This window comes from Pan paniscus, chromosome 5 (assembly GCF_029289425.2).
Source record: "Pan paniscus chromosome 5, NHGRI_mPanPan1-v2.0_pri, whole genome shotgun sequence".
NCBI classification, from domain to species: Eukaryota; Metazoa; Chordata; class Mammalia; order Primates; family Hominidae; genus Pan; species Pan paniscus.
This window is the reverse complement of record NC_073254.2, coordinates 171,619,589-171,636,287: the sequence shown is the minus strand read 5'-3', so window position 1 is coordinate 171,636,287 and position 16,699 is coordinate 171,619,589. Positions and strand designations below refer to the sequence as shown.

General features: G+C 40.6%; 1 protein-coding gene across 3 annotated transcripts in view; it reads right to left on the bottom strand.

Annotated features, from left to right (window-relative positions):
* CCDC170 (coiled-coil domain containing 170) overlaps positions 1 to 16,699 on the bottom strand; it is a 128,226-nt gene that overhangs the window by 8,842 nt on the left and 102,685 nt on the right. For all 3 annotated transcript variants that reach the window (XM_008963897.4, XM_063605036.1, XM_055114229.2), the window contains one exon: positions 15,744 to 15,986. In XM_008963897.4, coding sequence (XP_008962145.2) covers positions 15,744 to 15,986 — 243 coding nt within the window. The remainder of the gene's footprint in view (positions 1 to 15,743; positions 15,987 to 16,699) is intronic.

Below are 16,699 nucleotides of genomic sequence, written 5' to 3'. Positions count from 1 at the left end.
TTGGGCATAGAGTGCATCTTCACTGTGGCTGAGCATCTGAATAATGGCACAAGTGAGCCTGTTCTACACTCTGAAGGCTCTCACTATCCCACTAGAAAGTCTGAGGAATGGGAGCAACTGTTCTAAGATTAGGACATGATCTAGAGGAGATGTGACTGCTTGGGATATAGATGTCCAGATGGAAAAAATCAGATTTATTTATACCATTTTGTGTGACATCACTAAATTGAGGAATCCAGAGTCAAATACCTGCTGAACTCATAAACTAGAAACCAGTTTTGGCCAGGCGCGGTGGCTCATACCTGTAATCCCAGCACTTTGGGAGACCAAGGCGGGTGGATCACGAGGTCAGGAGTTCGAGACCAGCCTGGCCAAGATAGTGAAACCCCATCTCTATTAAAAATGCAAAAATTAGCTGGTTGTGGTGGCGGGGGCCTGTACTCCCGGCTACTCAGGAGGCTGAGGCAGGAGAATCAGTTGAACCCAGGAGGTGGAAGTTGCAGTGAGCAGAGACCACACCATTCACTCCAGCCTGGGTGACAGAGTGAGACTCCGTCACAAAAAAACAAAAACAAAAACAGTTTTTACCTACTATAACCCATAGAACTTCTTAAGGCACAAAACTTCTTTTGCTACAGTCTGAACGTTTGTGTCCTCCTAAATTCATATGTTGAAATTCTAACCTCCACAATGATGATATTAAGAAGTGGGACCTCTGGAAGTTGCTTAGGTTATGAAGGCAGAGCCATCTTGAATGGGATTAGTGCTCTTATAGAAGAGGCCCCAGAGAGCTGCCTCACACCTTCTACCATGTGAAGACACAGCAAGAAGGCATCATCTATGAACAAGGAAGCATGCTCTCACCAGACATCAAATCTGCTGGCACCTTGATTTTTAACTTCCCAGCCTCTAGAACTGTAAGAAATTTCTGTTGTTTATAAGCCATCCCGTTTATGGTATTTTGTTATGGCAGCCTTAATAGACTAAGATAACTTTCTTTCTTTTTTTTTTCAGATGGGGTTTTGCTCTTGTCACCCAGACTGGAGTGCAGTGGCACAATCTCGGCTCACTGCAACCTCCGCCTCCCGGGTTCAAGCGATTCCCCTGCCTCAGCCTCCAGAGTAGCTGGACTACAGGCGCGCGCCACCACTCCTGGCTAATTTTTGTATTTTTAGTAGAGATGGGGTTTCACCATGTTGGCCAAGATGTTCTTGATCTTCTCACCTTGTGATCCGCCCACCTCAACCTCCCAAAGTGCTGAGAGACTAAGACACCTTTCTAGACAGACAGGAGGCCGATGGCAGACATTCTCAGACAGGTTTGTAGCTATTGACCTGGCTGCATCAAAGGAGATGAAATCCCTTAGAAATTGACAGCTTCTATGAAATTTACAATCAAGAAGGCATAAGAACAACTGCTGCAGCTTCAGAACTATGCAGAAAATAAAATGTCAACAGCTGGGAGAAAAAAATTCTAAGTGAGCAATGGAGCCAGTGAAAAATATCACCAGTAGAGCAGGCACCTGAGACAGGGAAATGGCACCCACTAAGTGCAGGTCTACAGGGGCTGACCTTGCAGACCATTTATGGATCCCAAGTTACCAAAACCCTTATTTGATTATGAACTGCATAGTAGATACCAATACATCAAAGCATTGTCTCAATGTTAATACCTATCTGTGCTGATTGTATTGTGGTCGTGTAAGAGAATGAACGCCCTTGTTCTTAAGTGATACGTGGGAAAATATTTGAGGGGTGAAGTGTCATGATGTTTGCTACTTACTCTCACATGCTTTGGCAAAAATAAAACATCTCTCTCTCTCCAGGCAAAATATAGTAATCAGTAAAATATTAACAATCTGTGTGAAGGGTAAAAGAGTATCCATTATACTATTCCTGCCATTTTCTACAGCTTAGACATTTTTCAAAACAATTAAATATTTTCAAAACAAGAAGCTGGGAAAGGGAAAGTATTGATCATGGATCCTACTAGTAGAATTTTTTCAATATATATGTATACATAATTATAAGTTACATAAGCATATTGCTCAAAATAATATATTCTGTAGACCATTAAACATTTTATAAAATGGGGACATTACATTGATTAAGTAAATATCAATGTTTAAAACAAAGTGATCTCCCTTTAAAACAAAGAGATTCCTTTCACTTACAAACTATCTCACTGCTACAAAGAAAATATGTGGCAAATGGTAAATTGCTGGGATTGGTATGTTGAATTTTAAACCTTGTATTTATAAAAGAACAGATACATTCAGCCTGTCTGTTCAGATTGGGAAAACATTTACAGTGGGCTATCTACCAAAGGTGATGGAACACAGCTTGGAGGTCTAGAAGCTCATGAATCAAGTCCTAATGAGAAGAATTTGTTGCCAAGAATCTCTAAAAAATATGAGACTTTATCAGAATCCTCAGGGCTGCCTGAATCTTTGTTCCCGGGAAGCAAGAACAAGTAATGGAGCTCCGAGCCAAGCCACCAGGGCAGAACAGGGAGCCAATAGTGGTGAAGAAAGCCTCAAACCCAGCAACAGATTCCTGAGAGTGGAATGGGACTAAGTCGGTTTCTTAATCTTCCTAAGGGAACTCCTCAGACCCAGCTCAGAGTTCAGCGAGAGACTGTGCCCCTAATTTTCTTCCAGTGGGACAGAACTGGTCATAAACAAGATTGATGTGCCACTCAGACTCTAGCAAGGGCAGAGAAGTTTCCAAGTGTGCTTTGCTGTCATAAACACTGTATCTACTGTCTGCTTCCTTAAAGAAAAGAATTTTAAAATCTGGTGAACAATTCTCTCATGTTATAAGGGCCAAAGACCCAGAAAGGGAAGATGATCAAATTTAAATTTTGGTGTGTTGGCTCCCTGAGAGGATCTAAATTCTCCAGCTGGAAGGTTTCAGGAAGCTGCATTGAAAACACCACCCAGTAGGAGCCAGGAAGTGAACTCAGGCTCTCTGAATGGGATAGGACAGCAAAGTGGGAGATTCTTTTGATGGCCCGAATAGATGCTGTGTCCCTCTTTGAAAAGGACACAAAAACTTAACTAAGTAGCAAACATCATCAAGATGGCTAACTAAAGGCAACCAACACTCATCTCTACCACAAAGAAGGACCAAAACAACAAATAACCACACATCAAACAGTGTCTAGGGAGGAACACTGGAATTCAGCAAGGAAGTGACAAAGACCTTCTGAGATGCAAAAACTCAGGAAGGCAGCATAGAAAGGAAAGCAAAGCAGTCAGCCAGGATCAGCTTGGAGCAAAGAGAGACTTCCCACTGAAGGAAAAAGGTAAGTGGGAGATCCCTAACAGTCCACAGTCATATCATGGACACCTATAAAGTTAGCTACAGGAGACCACAGCCCTTACAGGACACAAGCGCAGTATAATGAGCTGCCTGGAGTCCATGTGACCTCATTATTCCAGAGAGGAAATTTATGCTGAGGCAAACTCACTTCCTGAGACCGAAAGTGCATGCTCCCCAGAGCCTGACAGCCACCTACTCATGGCCTTCTGCCATGACCACTGGCAGTCTGACCCCACTTCCAGTGGTGGGACCACCTCATCTCTGCATGTGTCACCAGAGGCCCAAGGAACAGCCTGCCATGCATCTCCATCCCCAGCAAAGCCACACCACAGCCTCCACAAAACACCACACCCTAGGCCACTGAAGTACTCACAGATACCGCTAACATTGATTACAGCTAAAGAAATCATACAGAGACTACACAACTGTACCCTCCCAGAACCAAAGCCAAAACACCCTACCCAATCAACAATATAGGCCATATCTACAGGAAAAAGTCTTTCCCTACAAAAGCGGTTTCATAAAATTGGAAGAAGTGTTTGTTTCAACAGATGTACAGATACAAACGTAGGGACACAAGACACATGAAAAAAGCAAGTACACCTCCACAGGAACACAATAAAACTTCAGTAACAAATCCCAAAGAAAAGGACCTCTATGAAAGGCTTGACAAAGAATTCAAATCATGATCTTAAGGAAACTCAATGAAATAAAAGAGATAATTCAATGAAATAAGAAAAAATCATGATCTGAATAAGAAAGTCAGCAAAGAAATAAATATAAGAAAAAGAACCAAGGTTAAGTCTTGGAACTGAAGAATTCAATTAATAAAATTAAAAACATTATTGAGAGCTTCAACAATAGACTAGATCATGCAGAAGAAATAATTTCTAAACCTGAAAACAGGTCTCTTGAAATAACCCAGTCCAAAAAAGAAAAAATAATGAAGAAAGTCTATGTGGCATAGGTACACCATTAAGTGAACAAATATTTGCATTACTGGAAGTTACAGAAGGAAAACGATGGAAAACACATTAAAATCCTATTCAATGAAATACTAGTTGAAAATGTCCCAAGTCTTGTGAGAGATATAGACAGACAGAGACAGGAAGCTCAAAGATCCCCAAATAGTTTCAACCCAAAAAACCTCTCTCAGGCACATTATAGTCTAAAAGTCAAAAGTCAAAGACAAAAAGAGAATTCTAAAAACAGCAAAAGAAAAGCATAAAGTCACATATAAGTGAACTTCCATCAGATTAACAGTGGATTTCTCAAGAGAAACCTTACAGGTTAGGAGAGAATGGGATTCAAAGTGCTAAAAGGAAAAAAAAATGCCTATCAACAATACACAGCCAACAAAGTTATTCTTTTTCCCAGACAAGCAAAAACTGAGGGAACTCGACACCCTTAGACAAGCGCAAGAAGAAATGTTTGAGTCCTACATCTAGAAGCAAAAAGATATTTACCAGAATGAAAACACATGAAAGTTAAAACTCACTATTAAAGCAGATACACAAATGGGAAAGAGAAAGGAATCAAATGTTATCACTACAAAAATCACCAAACTGCAAACTGCGAAGATAAACAATAAGAGAGGAAAAAAGGAACAAATGATATATTAAAAACCAGAAAACATTTACCAAAATGAAAGGAGTAAGTCCTCACTTATGAATAACAACCTTGAATGTAAATAGTTTAAATTCCTCAATTAAAAAATATAGACTGAAAATACATTTCTCTCCAAGGTCAACCCCTGTAGACCCACACTTAGTAGGGGATATTTTTCTGTCTCAAGTGCCTGCTCTACTGATGCCACCACAAACAAACAACAAAATGGCAATAACAAGATCTTACTTATCAGTAATAACATTGAATGTAAATGGTCTAAGCTCTCCAATTAGTGGCTAAATGGATTTTTTTTTTTAACTCAACTATATGCTGCCTATAAGAAATCAACTTCACCTGTAAAGACACATAGACTGAATGTGAACAGACAGAAAAAGATAATTTAAGCAAACAAAAGCCAAAATCAAGCAGAACTAGCTATACTTAGAAAACAAGCTAAATTTTAAGTAAGAAAAAGATGAAAAAGGTGATTATATAATGATGAAAAGAACAATTCAATAAGAGGATATAACAATTGTAAATATATATGTATCCAACACACCCAGATACATAAAGCAAATATTGTTAGAGATAACAAGAGAGATAAATTCCATTATAATAATAGTTGAGGACTTCAACACCTCACACTCAGTATTGCACAGATCCTGTAGACAGAAAAATCAACAAAGAATTCTTGGACATAAACTATACTATGGAACAATTTGACCTAATTAACATTTACAGAATATTTCATTCAACTACTGCAGAATACATGCTCTTCTCATCAGCACATGGAATATTCTCCATGATAAACCATACGTTAGACCACAAAACAAGTCTCAACGAATTTTTTAAAATAGAAATCATACCAAGTATCTTTTTAGACCACAGTGGACTAAAATTAGAAATCAATCACAAGAGAAACTTTGGAAATTCTACAAATACATGGAAATTAAACAACATGCACCTGAATGACAAATGGAGTCAAGGAAGAAATTAAGAAGAAAATCCAAAAAATTCTTGAAACAAATGAAAATAGAAGCACAACATATTAAAACCCGTGAAATACAGCAAAAGCAGTACTAAGAGAAAAATTTATAGCAATAATGCCTACATCAAAATGATAAAAAGATTTTTGTTTTCAAAATGGTGGCATAGGCCAGGTGCAGTGGCTCACGCCTGTAATCCCAACAGCTTGGGCAGCACAGGTGGGTGGATCACCTGAGGTCAGGAGTTCGAGACCATGCTGGCCAAAATGCTGAAACCCCGTCTCTACTAAAAATACAAAAGTTAGCCAGGCGTAATGGCACGTACCTGTAATCCCAGCTACTTAGGTGGCTGAGTAAGAAGAATTGCTTGAACTCAGGAGGCAGAGGTTGCAGTGAGCTGAGATCACGCCATTGCACTCCAGCCTGGGCAACAGAGTAAGACTCTGTCTCAAAAAAAAAAAAAAAATGGCGGCATAGAAGCAAGCTGGTGGCACTGTTCCCCCGGAACTCCAAGATATACAAAAACAAAAACAAATATGCAGCACCAAGATTATCACCAGCAATAGCCCAGAACTCAAATATAAAGATGAGACAGTTCCTGGAGCCAGAGAGAAGTGAAAAAACTCTAAACAGAGAGTAAGAAAATCAGACTTCCATAGCCACAATGCCCCTCCCCACAACCTTCCCAGCACCACAAGTGCAGAAAACCTCCCCAGACTCATGGTTTCTACAATGGAAAAAGTAAGATCAAGGTGAACAACCAACTTCCCCAACATCTTAAGTTCCCTGGTAAGAGGCCAGTTCCTGCCTCAACCCACAGAAAGCAGTTACTTTGAGTGCCTGAAGGGAAAAATATATCAGAGGACAGCCAGAGACAAACAGGGGAGACAGCTCTGTAACTTGACTGAAGGAAACGCCAAATCAGAATGGCATCTGTTCAGCAGGACCACAGTGTAGGAGGTATGTTCCATACATCTCCTGGGCGTGAACCCTCGCTAGCCTCCCACACTGCCAGAATATCCCCTTTGCGACATTTCCCATTTGGGATAGGCAATGCTCCAATCATTGACTAGAGCTGAGGCAAACACAGGCTTGAGGCATCCTCAATCCATGTATCAATACTATTCTACCATAATAAAGCATGAAATCCTGTCATTCACAGCAACATGGATGAGTCTAGAGGACATTATGTAAAGTGAAATAAGCCAGGTACAGAAAGATAAATACCACATATTCTCACTCATATGTAAAAGCTAAAAAAGTTGAGTGCATAGATGCAGAGAGTAGAATTGTGGTTATTAGAGGCTGGGAAGGGTGGAGGCAGGGCACAGGAAAAGGTTGGTTAATGGATACAGAATTACAGCTGGATAGAAGGAATAAGTTTTAGCGTTCTAAAGCACTATAGGGTGATTCTAGTTAACAACAATTTATTGTACATTTTCAAATAGCTAGAAGAGAAGATTTTGAATGTTTCCAACTAAAATAAATGATAAAATACTTGAGGTGATGGATACACTAATTACCTTGATTTGTTCATTATCCATTGTATATATGCATCAAAATATCACTCTGTATCCCAAAAATATGTACAGTTGTTATGTGAAACTAAAAATGAAAGAAAAAGGTGTAACTAAGCAGGAATGTAGCAGAAATCAAAGATGAATGTTCAGATTTGCAGTCTGGGCTCACTTCCCCTCCTTCCCTACCGTAAGAGCACGTGTCGAAATCAGGGCAATTAGCATTATCCATCGCCTTAAACATTTACCATTTCTTTGTGTTGGAAACATTCAAAATCCTCTTTTCTAGCTATTCGAAGGTATACAATAAAGTATTGTTAACTATAGTCATCCTACAGTGTTATAGAACACTAAAACCTATTCCTCCTATCCAGCTGTAATGTTGTAGCCATTAACCAACACACCTTTCTCAGCTCCTAATAAGGACACACCCCTCCACTCCTTCACCATCTGACCCCCAGGAGCATGCCTCTTGCTGGAGATCTGCTTGCTGTATACGTTCAGAAGTGGGAAAAGCTCAAAGCAGTCCCAGAAATCCAATGGATCTACATCATGGGAGCTGAGTATGAGATGGGAGCTCAGGGGAAAAAAATTAAGAAAGGCTATACTCATTGGGTTGGAGAAGGTTCTGGAGTGGGGAAGGAATGTGGGGAGATGCTGTCTTGTGTGGGAGATATAAAGAGAGTTAGAAAGTGGGAGAGAACTTCACATGTGGCTGAAGAATGTTAATCCCTTTTGGTGTTTCCTTGAAAGAGTGCAATGAAGATAATGAGCTTTCCACTAGTTTTTGGTTATCTGACTGCTGATCTTCGGCCATAGCTCCCTACTAAGGTTTGGCCACATGACATAGGCTGATAGCTGATGGCTCTCCACCAAATAGCTACTTACTTTATTTCTTACTGTACAGAATAAAGACCCATTTCTCAGACCGACTTCACTTAAATGAGGTCCAGGGACTAAGTTACTAAGTTCTGGCCAATGGAGACATAAGAAGTGTTGTATCATTCCTGGAAAGCAGCACACAGGGTGTCCTTCCACTGTCCCTCCTTCCTGATGACTAGAGTGAAGCAGGAGCCCCAGCAGCTAGCTTGGCCTAGAAGATGGCATTGAGGACTAAAGCTATTGCTAGGATACTGAAGCAGAAGGTTGAAAACTGAGGTCACCAGGTGCTTCTTTCCAGTGAGAAGGGAATAAATGCCTCTCCTCTCTAAGCCACTGATATCATGGGGTGTTTCAATATATTGAGCTGAAACTAATGATAACTGATGCAGGCCATAAAGCACCTAGCATGATATAAATTACACAAAGCACTTTCTTCATCTTCTGCCATTCTGCCACATGATTTCAGTACTTGGCATTTGCATTTGTGTATAAGGCTATGTTTGTGCCAATTAGTAGTTATCCTGGGCTAATAAGAAAATGGTAAAGGCAGAGTTAATACATAAATAATGTGTTCATGCAAAGTGAAAGCCAAACTATGTCATGGCATAGGTACAAATAAAGTATCTGCAGTATTAAAATAAAACACATGGTACAATAACTCCTATACCCTTAGGGAAAACAAACTTTAAACATGCCAAACTCAAAAGATAATAAACTTTAAACATGCCAAACTCAAAAGATAATAAACTTTAAACATGCCAAACTCAAAAGATAATAAACTTTAAACATGCCAAACTCAAAAGAACTTGCATCATGAGCAGTTGGTACCACACATTCTTATTAATGGATGTATTAGTCCATTAATGGATAGTATATAGTCCATGCTATAAAGAAATACCCAGCTGGGCACGTTGTCTCATGCCTGTAATCCCAGCACTTTAGGAGGCCGAGGAGGGGGGATCACCTGAGGTCAGGAGTTCACGACCAGCCTGGCCAACATGGTGAAACCCCATCTCTACTAAAAATACAAAAAAACTAGCTGGGCATGGTGGCACACGCCTGTAATCCCAGCAACTCAAGAGGCTGAAGCAGGAGAATCGCTTGAACCTGGGAGGTGGAGGTTGCAGTGAGCCGAGATTGTGCCATTGCACTCCACCCTGGGCAACAAGAGCGGAACTCCATCTCAAAAAAAAAAAAAAGAAAGAAATATCTGAGACTGGGTAATTTATAACAGAAATAAATTTAATTGACTCACAGTTCCGCATCGCCGGGGAGACCTCAGGAAACTTACAATCATGGCAGAAGTGGAAGCAGGCATGTCTTACATGGTGGCAGGCAAGAGTGAGAGCATGTGAAGAAGGAACTGTCAAACACTTATAAAACAATCAGATCTCATGAGAACTCACTATCATGAGAACAGCAAGGGGAAAACCGCTCCTATGATCCAATCACCTCCCTCCCTCAATATATGGGGATTACAATTCAAGATGACATTTGGGTAGGGACACAGAGCCAAACCATATCAATGGTGATTTTAGTAAAATAATCTATCACATTGAATTAATATCCCTAATTTTTAAAATTCTATTTTAACCTTTGTTTTGATTTTTGAACTGATATGGATTTCATAATATTAAGAAACATAATAAGATTAAGAAATTTCTATGTAGTTTTAAGTTTGTACATTGTAAATATAATAAAATTATTTTAACTCAATACAGGTAGGGGAATTCGTGAAAAAACATTTTACTTGCAAAAAGGATTTCTATTATACTTATGTTTGCCTGCCAAATTAAAATGTAAAGTATCTGGAAAGGTCTACTTTTTCTTGGTCTAGAATTCGGAGTAAATTTACAGCCTGGGTCTTAAAACAGAAGATTTATATAACCTAGGCATCAAGGTCTTCAATCATGGTTTTGAAACAGACATAGAAACGAGTACAAAAGCTTTGACCCAAATGTTCATAGCAGCCTTGTTCAGAATAGCCAAAAGTGGAAACAGTCTAAACGCTCATCAAATGCTGAATGGACAACCAAAATGTGGTATATCCATACAATGAAATATTCCTCATCCATAAAAAGGAATTATGATGGTTAATTTTATGTATCAACTTGGCTGGGCAATCATGCCCAGATATTTGGTCAAATATTTAAATGGGTAGACTTTGCATAAAGCAGAGTGCCCTCCATAATGTGGGTAAGCTTCATCCAATCAGTTGAAGGCATAAGCAGCACAAGACAATGAGCTTCCCTGAACACAAGGATAATCTGCCAGTCTTCATATTTTTACTACAATATCAGCTCTACCTGGGTCTCCAGTGTGTCAGCCTATCCTGCTAGTCTCCATAATTGCGTGAGCCAATTCTTTAAAATAAATCTCTCTATATAGATAGAGAGATGATTGATAGACTGATGTAGATATTTATATCTACATATATCTGTCTGTATACACACACAAACACACATACACACACACACACACACACACACACGCACTGTTTTTCTGGAGAACACTGACCAATTGCTTTTGTTTTTCTGGAGAACACTGACCAATACAGGAATGAAGTACTGATCCATGGTACAACATGGGATGAACCTTGAAAATATTAAGTATACTCATACTAAGTAAAAGAAGTGATATGGTTTGGCTGTGTCACCACCCAAATGCCATCTTGAATTGTAGCTCCCATAATTCCCATATGTTTTGAGAGGGACCCAGTTGGAGATAACTGAATCATGGAGGTGGTTTCCCCCAACTTTTCTCATGATAGTGAATAAGTTTTACGAGATCTGATGGTTTTATAAGGGAAAACCCCTGTCACTTGGCTCTCATTCTCTCTTGCCACCGCCATGTAAGAAGTGCCTTTAACCTTCTGCCATGATTATGAGGCCTTCCCAGCCATGTGGAACTGTAAATCCATTAAACCTCTTTTGGAAATTACCCAGTCTGAGGTATGTCTTTATCAGCAGCAGGAAAACAGACTAATACAAAAAGCCAGAGACAAAGGCCACATATTATATGGTTCCATTTATATACAATTACAGAATGGACAAATTTATAAAAACAGAAAGATGACTGGTTACCAGAAGCTGAAGAAAGGGTAAATGAAGAATGACTGTGGATGGGTGTGGGATTTTGGGGGAGGATGTGGGAGAAGTGATGCAAAGTCCTGGTATTAGATAGTGGTGATGTTTGTACAACCTTGTCAATATACTAAAAACCATTCAATTATACACTTTAAAAAATAAACTTTATGGCATGTAAATATTTCTCATTTTAAAAAAACCATAGAAATGTAATTCAAATTATTATTTTATATTGTCCCTCTAAGAGTGGTAAAATTGTTAATTGAATAAGTGTAGTGGTTTGAGTAGTGCCTTCCCAAAAGCTGTGTCCACCCAGAACCTCGGAGTGTGACCTTATTTAGATAAGGGCCTTTGCAGGTAATGATTAAGGTAAGAGTCTCATGATGAGATCATTTTGAATTAGGATGGGCCCTAACACCAACAATGGGTGTCCTTATAAGAGACAGAAAAGAAGAGACACACAGGGGGAGGTCACGTGAAGGGGAGGCACAGATTGGAATTATGCAGCTATAAACCAAGGACTGTTAGCGGGATTGAGTATTAAGCCACCCAGTTTGTGGTAGTTGGGTAGCCCTAAGAAATTAATACAGTAAAGCTATTTTTGCTAATGTTCAGAAATATTGCTTTATGAATAGTGAAATTAATACAGGGACAAGCTTAAGGCAATGTACAATGGTGGATAGCTGATATCGATAATCTGTCTTGGAAATTGATTTCAGAAGTCTGATATTTTGGATTTGTACCAAATACAAAACAAAAATATATTCTGTATTTGATATCTCATAAATGCATGAAGTTGACACTTACTGTGTTAACAAGTTAGAGAGATCTCTGTTCTACACTGGAAGGAAGACTTAACATTCCTTTGAAATGTGTAGGGGCCTGAGTAATTCTTGAGTCAGTCAAACCAAGTCTCTCCTATACCTTTCCTATTATCTTATCTGTAAAAGTATGTGGATCTGCCTATTCAAAATAAGGCAACCAAGTAAATACGCAAGCCAACTTTATTTACTTTCCTAACTCTTCTTTTCATCCAAGTATCCCAGAAGGGTATTGCACTGTCTTTGTTTTCATTTCTCTTTCATCCCTGAAATTTGACTTATTCTCAAAACCCTCACCCACTACCACCATGATCTGTACATGCTTGACTCACAGATTTTCCAAAGCCAAGTATAGTGGACACTCCTTCAGTCATTATCTCACTGCTGTACTTGGTATAGTTGACCACAGCCTCATTCTGCTCTCTCCCTATCTCTCTCTCTGTTTCTTCTCAGTCTCTTTCCTGACAATTTTATCCTCCAATGGCTCCCCAGGACCCAGAGGATAAGTCCAAACATCTTAGTGTGACACATAAGGCTCCATGTGATCCAGCCCCTTTCCACTGCTCAGCTTCTTCCCCTCCCCAACTCCCAGACATTGTCAAGGCATCAGCAGCAGCCAATCAGACCTCCTATTCACCTATTATTGCATTGACTGTCACTCATCCTCATCCTCTACTCCAAACAACTGTTGTTTGATCAGAAGCAATGTTGTACCAAATACCATGACAGCACTAGGAGGTAATCTATGTTTATAAAGTCTTGGCAAAGACAGAAGACTGTTTGATTTTTCAGTCTGAGTTCAAGAAACACTGTACAGCTCTGATTTTGCCATATCCTTGTCTACATGCAACCACCTCCCTATGGGTAAGAGAAATTCTTCAAAAGTGTTAGACCAGGTCTGCAAATTCTCCTTATTGTTCTCTAAAGCCCCAAATTTTGTTTCCTTTTCAAAGGTGTGCATCACACATTGGCTATAATGGTGAGGTTCCTTTTCCTATTTTGTTCAATGACATTCTCCAACTATTAGCTGTCTTACCACTGGTTTCCATTTCTTTAACTTTTCTTTTCTAGCTTCTTTGGAAGTGTCCAAAAGCCCTTTATTCTCTCTAACAAAGTAGTACTCCTGTATCCTTATAAGCAAAGATGTCAGAGGGGATGAGTGCCTCTGGCCTAGGGATGAACACCCGCACATCCTACAATCAGGAGCAGCTGGTGCAACGTCCCAGCCACATTAACTTCAGGATAATCTGCATGGTCCTTTGGATACAGGAAACAAACTCCCCACTACCATCATCCCAAATGGTTAGAGCAGATGGTATTTGCAGCTAACTGCATTTCTTTGGGTTTAAAATTTGTTTTTGTTCATACAATGCCATCTTTAGGGGATTCTTCTCTCCCCTCCTTCTTTCTGAGATGATAACTGGGTGGAGGAAAGTCCTTGTGATTTTAGAAAAAGTGATTCTGGCCCTCATGCTGCCCCTGAATCTCTCCTATATCTATTATTTGACTTGTGAAATTTGTGAGGGTCTCTCACCAGAGTCAAGGCCACATCATTGGTCTCAGCTAATTCAAGGCTCGGCTGTAGCTGCTATTGGGCCACAGCCTAGGTGATGACCCCAGGGCCTCTGATAGAGGGTCACTTTGTCCCTCAGTTGAAGGGAACACCCCCATATGCTCCTGTAATGAGCTCTCCAGCTTGCGTTTCAGCTGTCATCCATATCCCTCACTAGTGAAAATGGAACTCCAGGCTCCAGGGAATTGAGGTGCAATCTAGGCCCCCAAGATTCATCACCATTTGCAGCCTCTTCCAGCCAGGGTTAGAGCAGCTGATACTATTCCACCCTATTCCAAATCCCCACTAAAGGTCAGTCTCAAGTTGCAAAGGGACTGTTGAGGGGATTTACCTCTGATATTTCCTCCCCACCCATGGCACCACCTCAGATGCTTTCCCTTGCTTCCCCCCTTCCTTGTATTCAGATATGTGCCCTTCTCTGGGGGGTGCCCATTCTCCCCTTCTCCAAGGAAGTACGCTTCAACTTGGCAGTCTAGCCCCAATGGCAGAAGGGCTTCAGCAGGGAAAAGAAAACTACTCAGAAGGGAAACTACAGTGGAAAATATTTTCTAAAACATGGTCCCCACTACACATGTTCAAGGGCTGGCTTAATTCCAGATTCTTTTTCCCTGCTTGTCTGTTTCCAGATTCGGAAACCTTCCAAAAAGCAGTTTCAGAGCATTGTCTGCAAAGAGCCAGGATGTTATTGTCCACTGTACTTGCGATTTGCACACCTGCTGAGGATGATGTGTGCATATTAAGTTACATATTATTGCCAGTGGCACACATGCATGACACGTAAATCTTTTGATTAAATTCTTGTAAGTTTCCATTTCTTTTTGCTCTGCCTTCGTTAGAAGTTGAACACCTTGAATATAGGAACTGTCTCCCCAGTTCTGGTGACCTTCTCCACTGGACTTGGTAATGATGTATCCTACAGAGCACAACATAAATACCCTTGCCTGCCTGACTCTTTTCAGCAAACAGTTGTGCCCATTTTCTCATTTCTTCCTAAGCAAATTCCAATGTGATTAATCCCTGCATCATCACTAATAGCAGTCACCAACACTTTGGAGAAATGTATTTCTTTTCTGGACTTAAAACATCACCACTTTTTGGCCAGGCGCAGTGGCTCACACTTGTAATCCCAGCACTTCAGGAGGCTGAGGCAGGCGGATCACTTGAGGTCAGAAGTTGGGGACCAGTCTGGCCAACATGGTGAAACCCTGTCTCTACTAAAAATACAAAAAAAATTAGCATGGCGTGGTGGTGCACACCTGTAATCCCAACTACTTGGGAGGCTGAAGCAGGAGAATCACTTGAACCCAGGCAGAGTTTGCAGTGAGTGAGTCAAGATCATGCCACTGCACTCTAGCCTGGACGACAGAGCGAGACTCAGTCTCGAAAAAATTTTTTATAAGGCCAGGCGCAGTGGCTCACGCCTGTAATCCCAGCACTTTGGGAGGCCAAGGCGGGCGGATCACCTGAGATCAGGAGTTCGAGACCAACCTGACCAACATGGAGAAACCCAATCTCCACTAAAAATACAAAATTAGCCGGGCGTGATGGCGCATGCCTGTAATCCTGGCTACTCAGGAGGCTGAGGCAAGAGAATCGCTTGAACACAGGAAGAGGAGGTTGTGGTGAGCCAAGATCACACCATTGCACTCTAGCCTGGGCAACAAGAGCGAAACTCCTCCTCAAAAAAATTTTAAAAAAGGAAACATCACCACTTTTTGACTGACTTTTCACCTAGCAATGATGGCTTCACTTCAGATATTGAAGAGACACTGAATGGATATGTACCCTGATTTGTGTCATTTTTGCATTTTTCCCATAATTCTAGAAAATCAGAGGAAGCTTTCATCTTTCTTCTTCTGGCGTGTCCTGATAAAGCTGTCATTCTTTTGCATAAAACATTGACAGTAACCAGCAAAAAGCAACAACAAAATGAAGCCAAGCACTTGCCTTCAGTTCATTGGTGTCGGCCAGTTTGGCTTTGAGCTCGATGTGCAAGTCTCGACACGTGTTCAGCTCTTTCTGCAGCCTCTCTACCTTCTTCTGCAAGTTCCTGATGGTAAGATGCGCGTTGTCCCTCTCAACCACCAAGGCCGTGCGTGCCTGCTTCTCCTCCTCCAGCTGGGCTATTTTCTGCCGGAGGAGGCTCATGTGTAATTCCTTGCTCTCCAGTCTCTCTTTCTGTGTCTTTAGCTGGTTTGATGCAAACAGGGATTTTTTTTTTAATAATTGAACAATAGTAAATATAAATGAGTTACCCAGATAATGTTGATCTCTATCTACACCTCAATAAGAGTAATTTGTAAACCATCAAAAAAGTCATTGGATTCCTTTTCCTGATTGCATTTTTTATTCATACCCTTTCCAGGAATTAATTGCATACCTAAAATCTGAGACAAAAGAGCCCCAGAAAATGTGCGGAGGAGTCAGCTTTCCACATCTGATGCTCTCTAACATTATGTGCATCATCACAAAATTGTAAAATTACTTTTAAAAAACTCCTCAGATGAGTTTATCAGAGCAGAATATAATAAGACAGAGAGACAAAATCCTGTCCAACATCTAACGGCCACAATATCTGCACTGGCATTTTCTGAAATAAGATACAATGCAAGTGAGTACTGTAAACCTAGACTGGCTCATTTCAATCCCTTAGAACTGGAACAGGTGGCTCCCAACATGAGAGTGGATATATATCAACTTTTTTTTTGAGACAGGGTCTCATTCTATTGTGCAGGCTGGGGTGTAGTGGCATGATCACAGCTCACTGCAGCCTCTCCCTTTCAGGCTCAAGCAATCCTTCCACCTCTCAGCCGCCCAAGTAGCTGGGACTTGTGGTGCATGCCACCACACCCAGCTGATTTTTGTATTTTTTTGTAAAGACAGGGTTTCACCGTGTTTCCTTG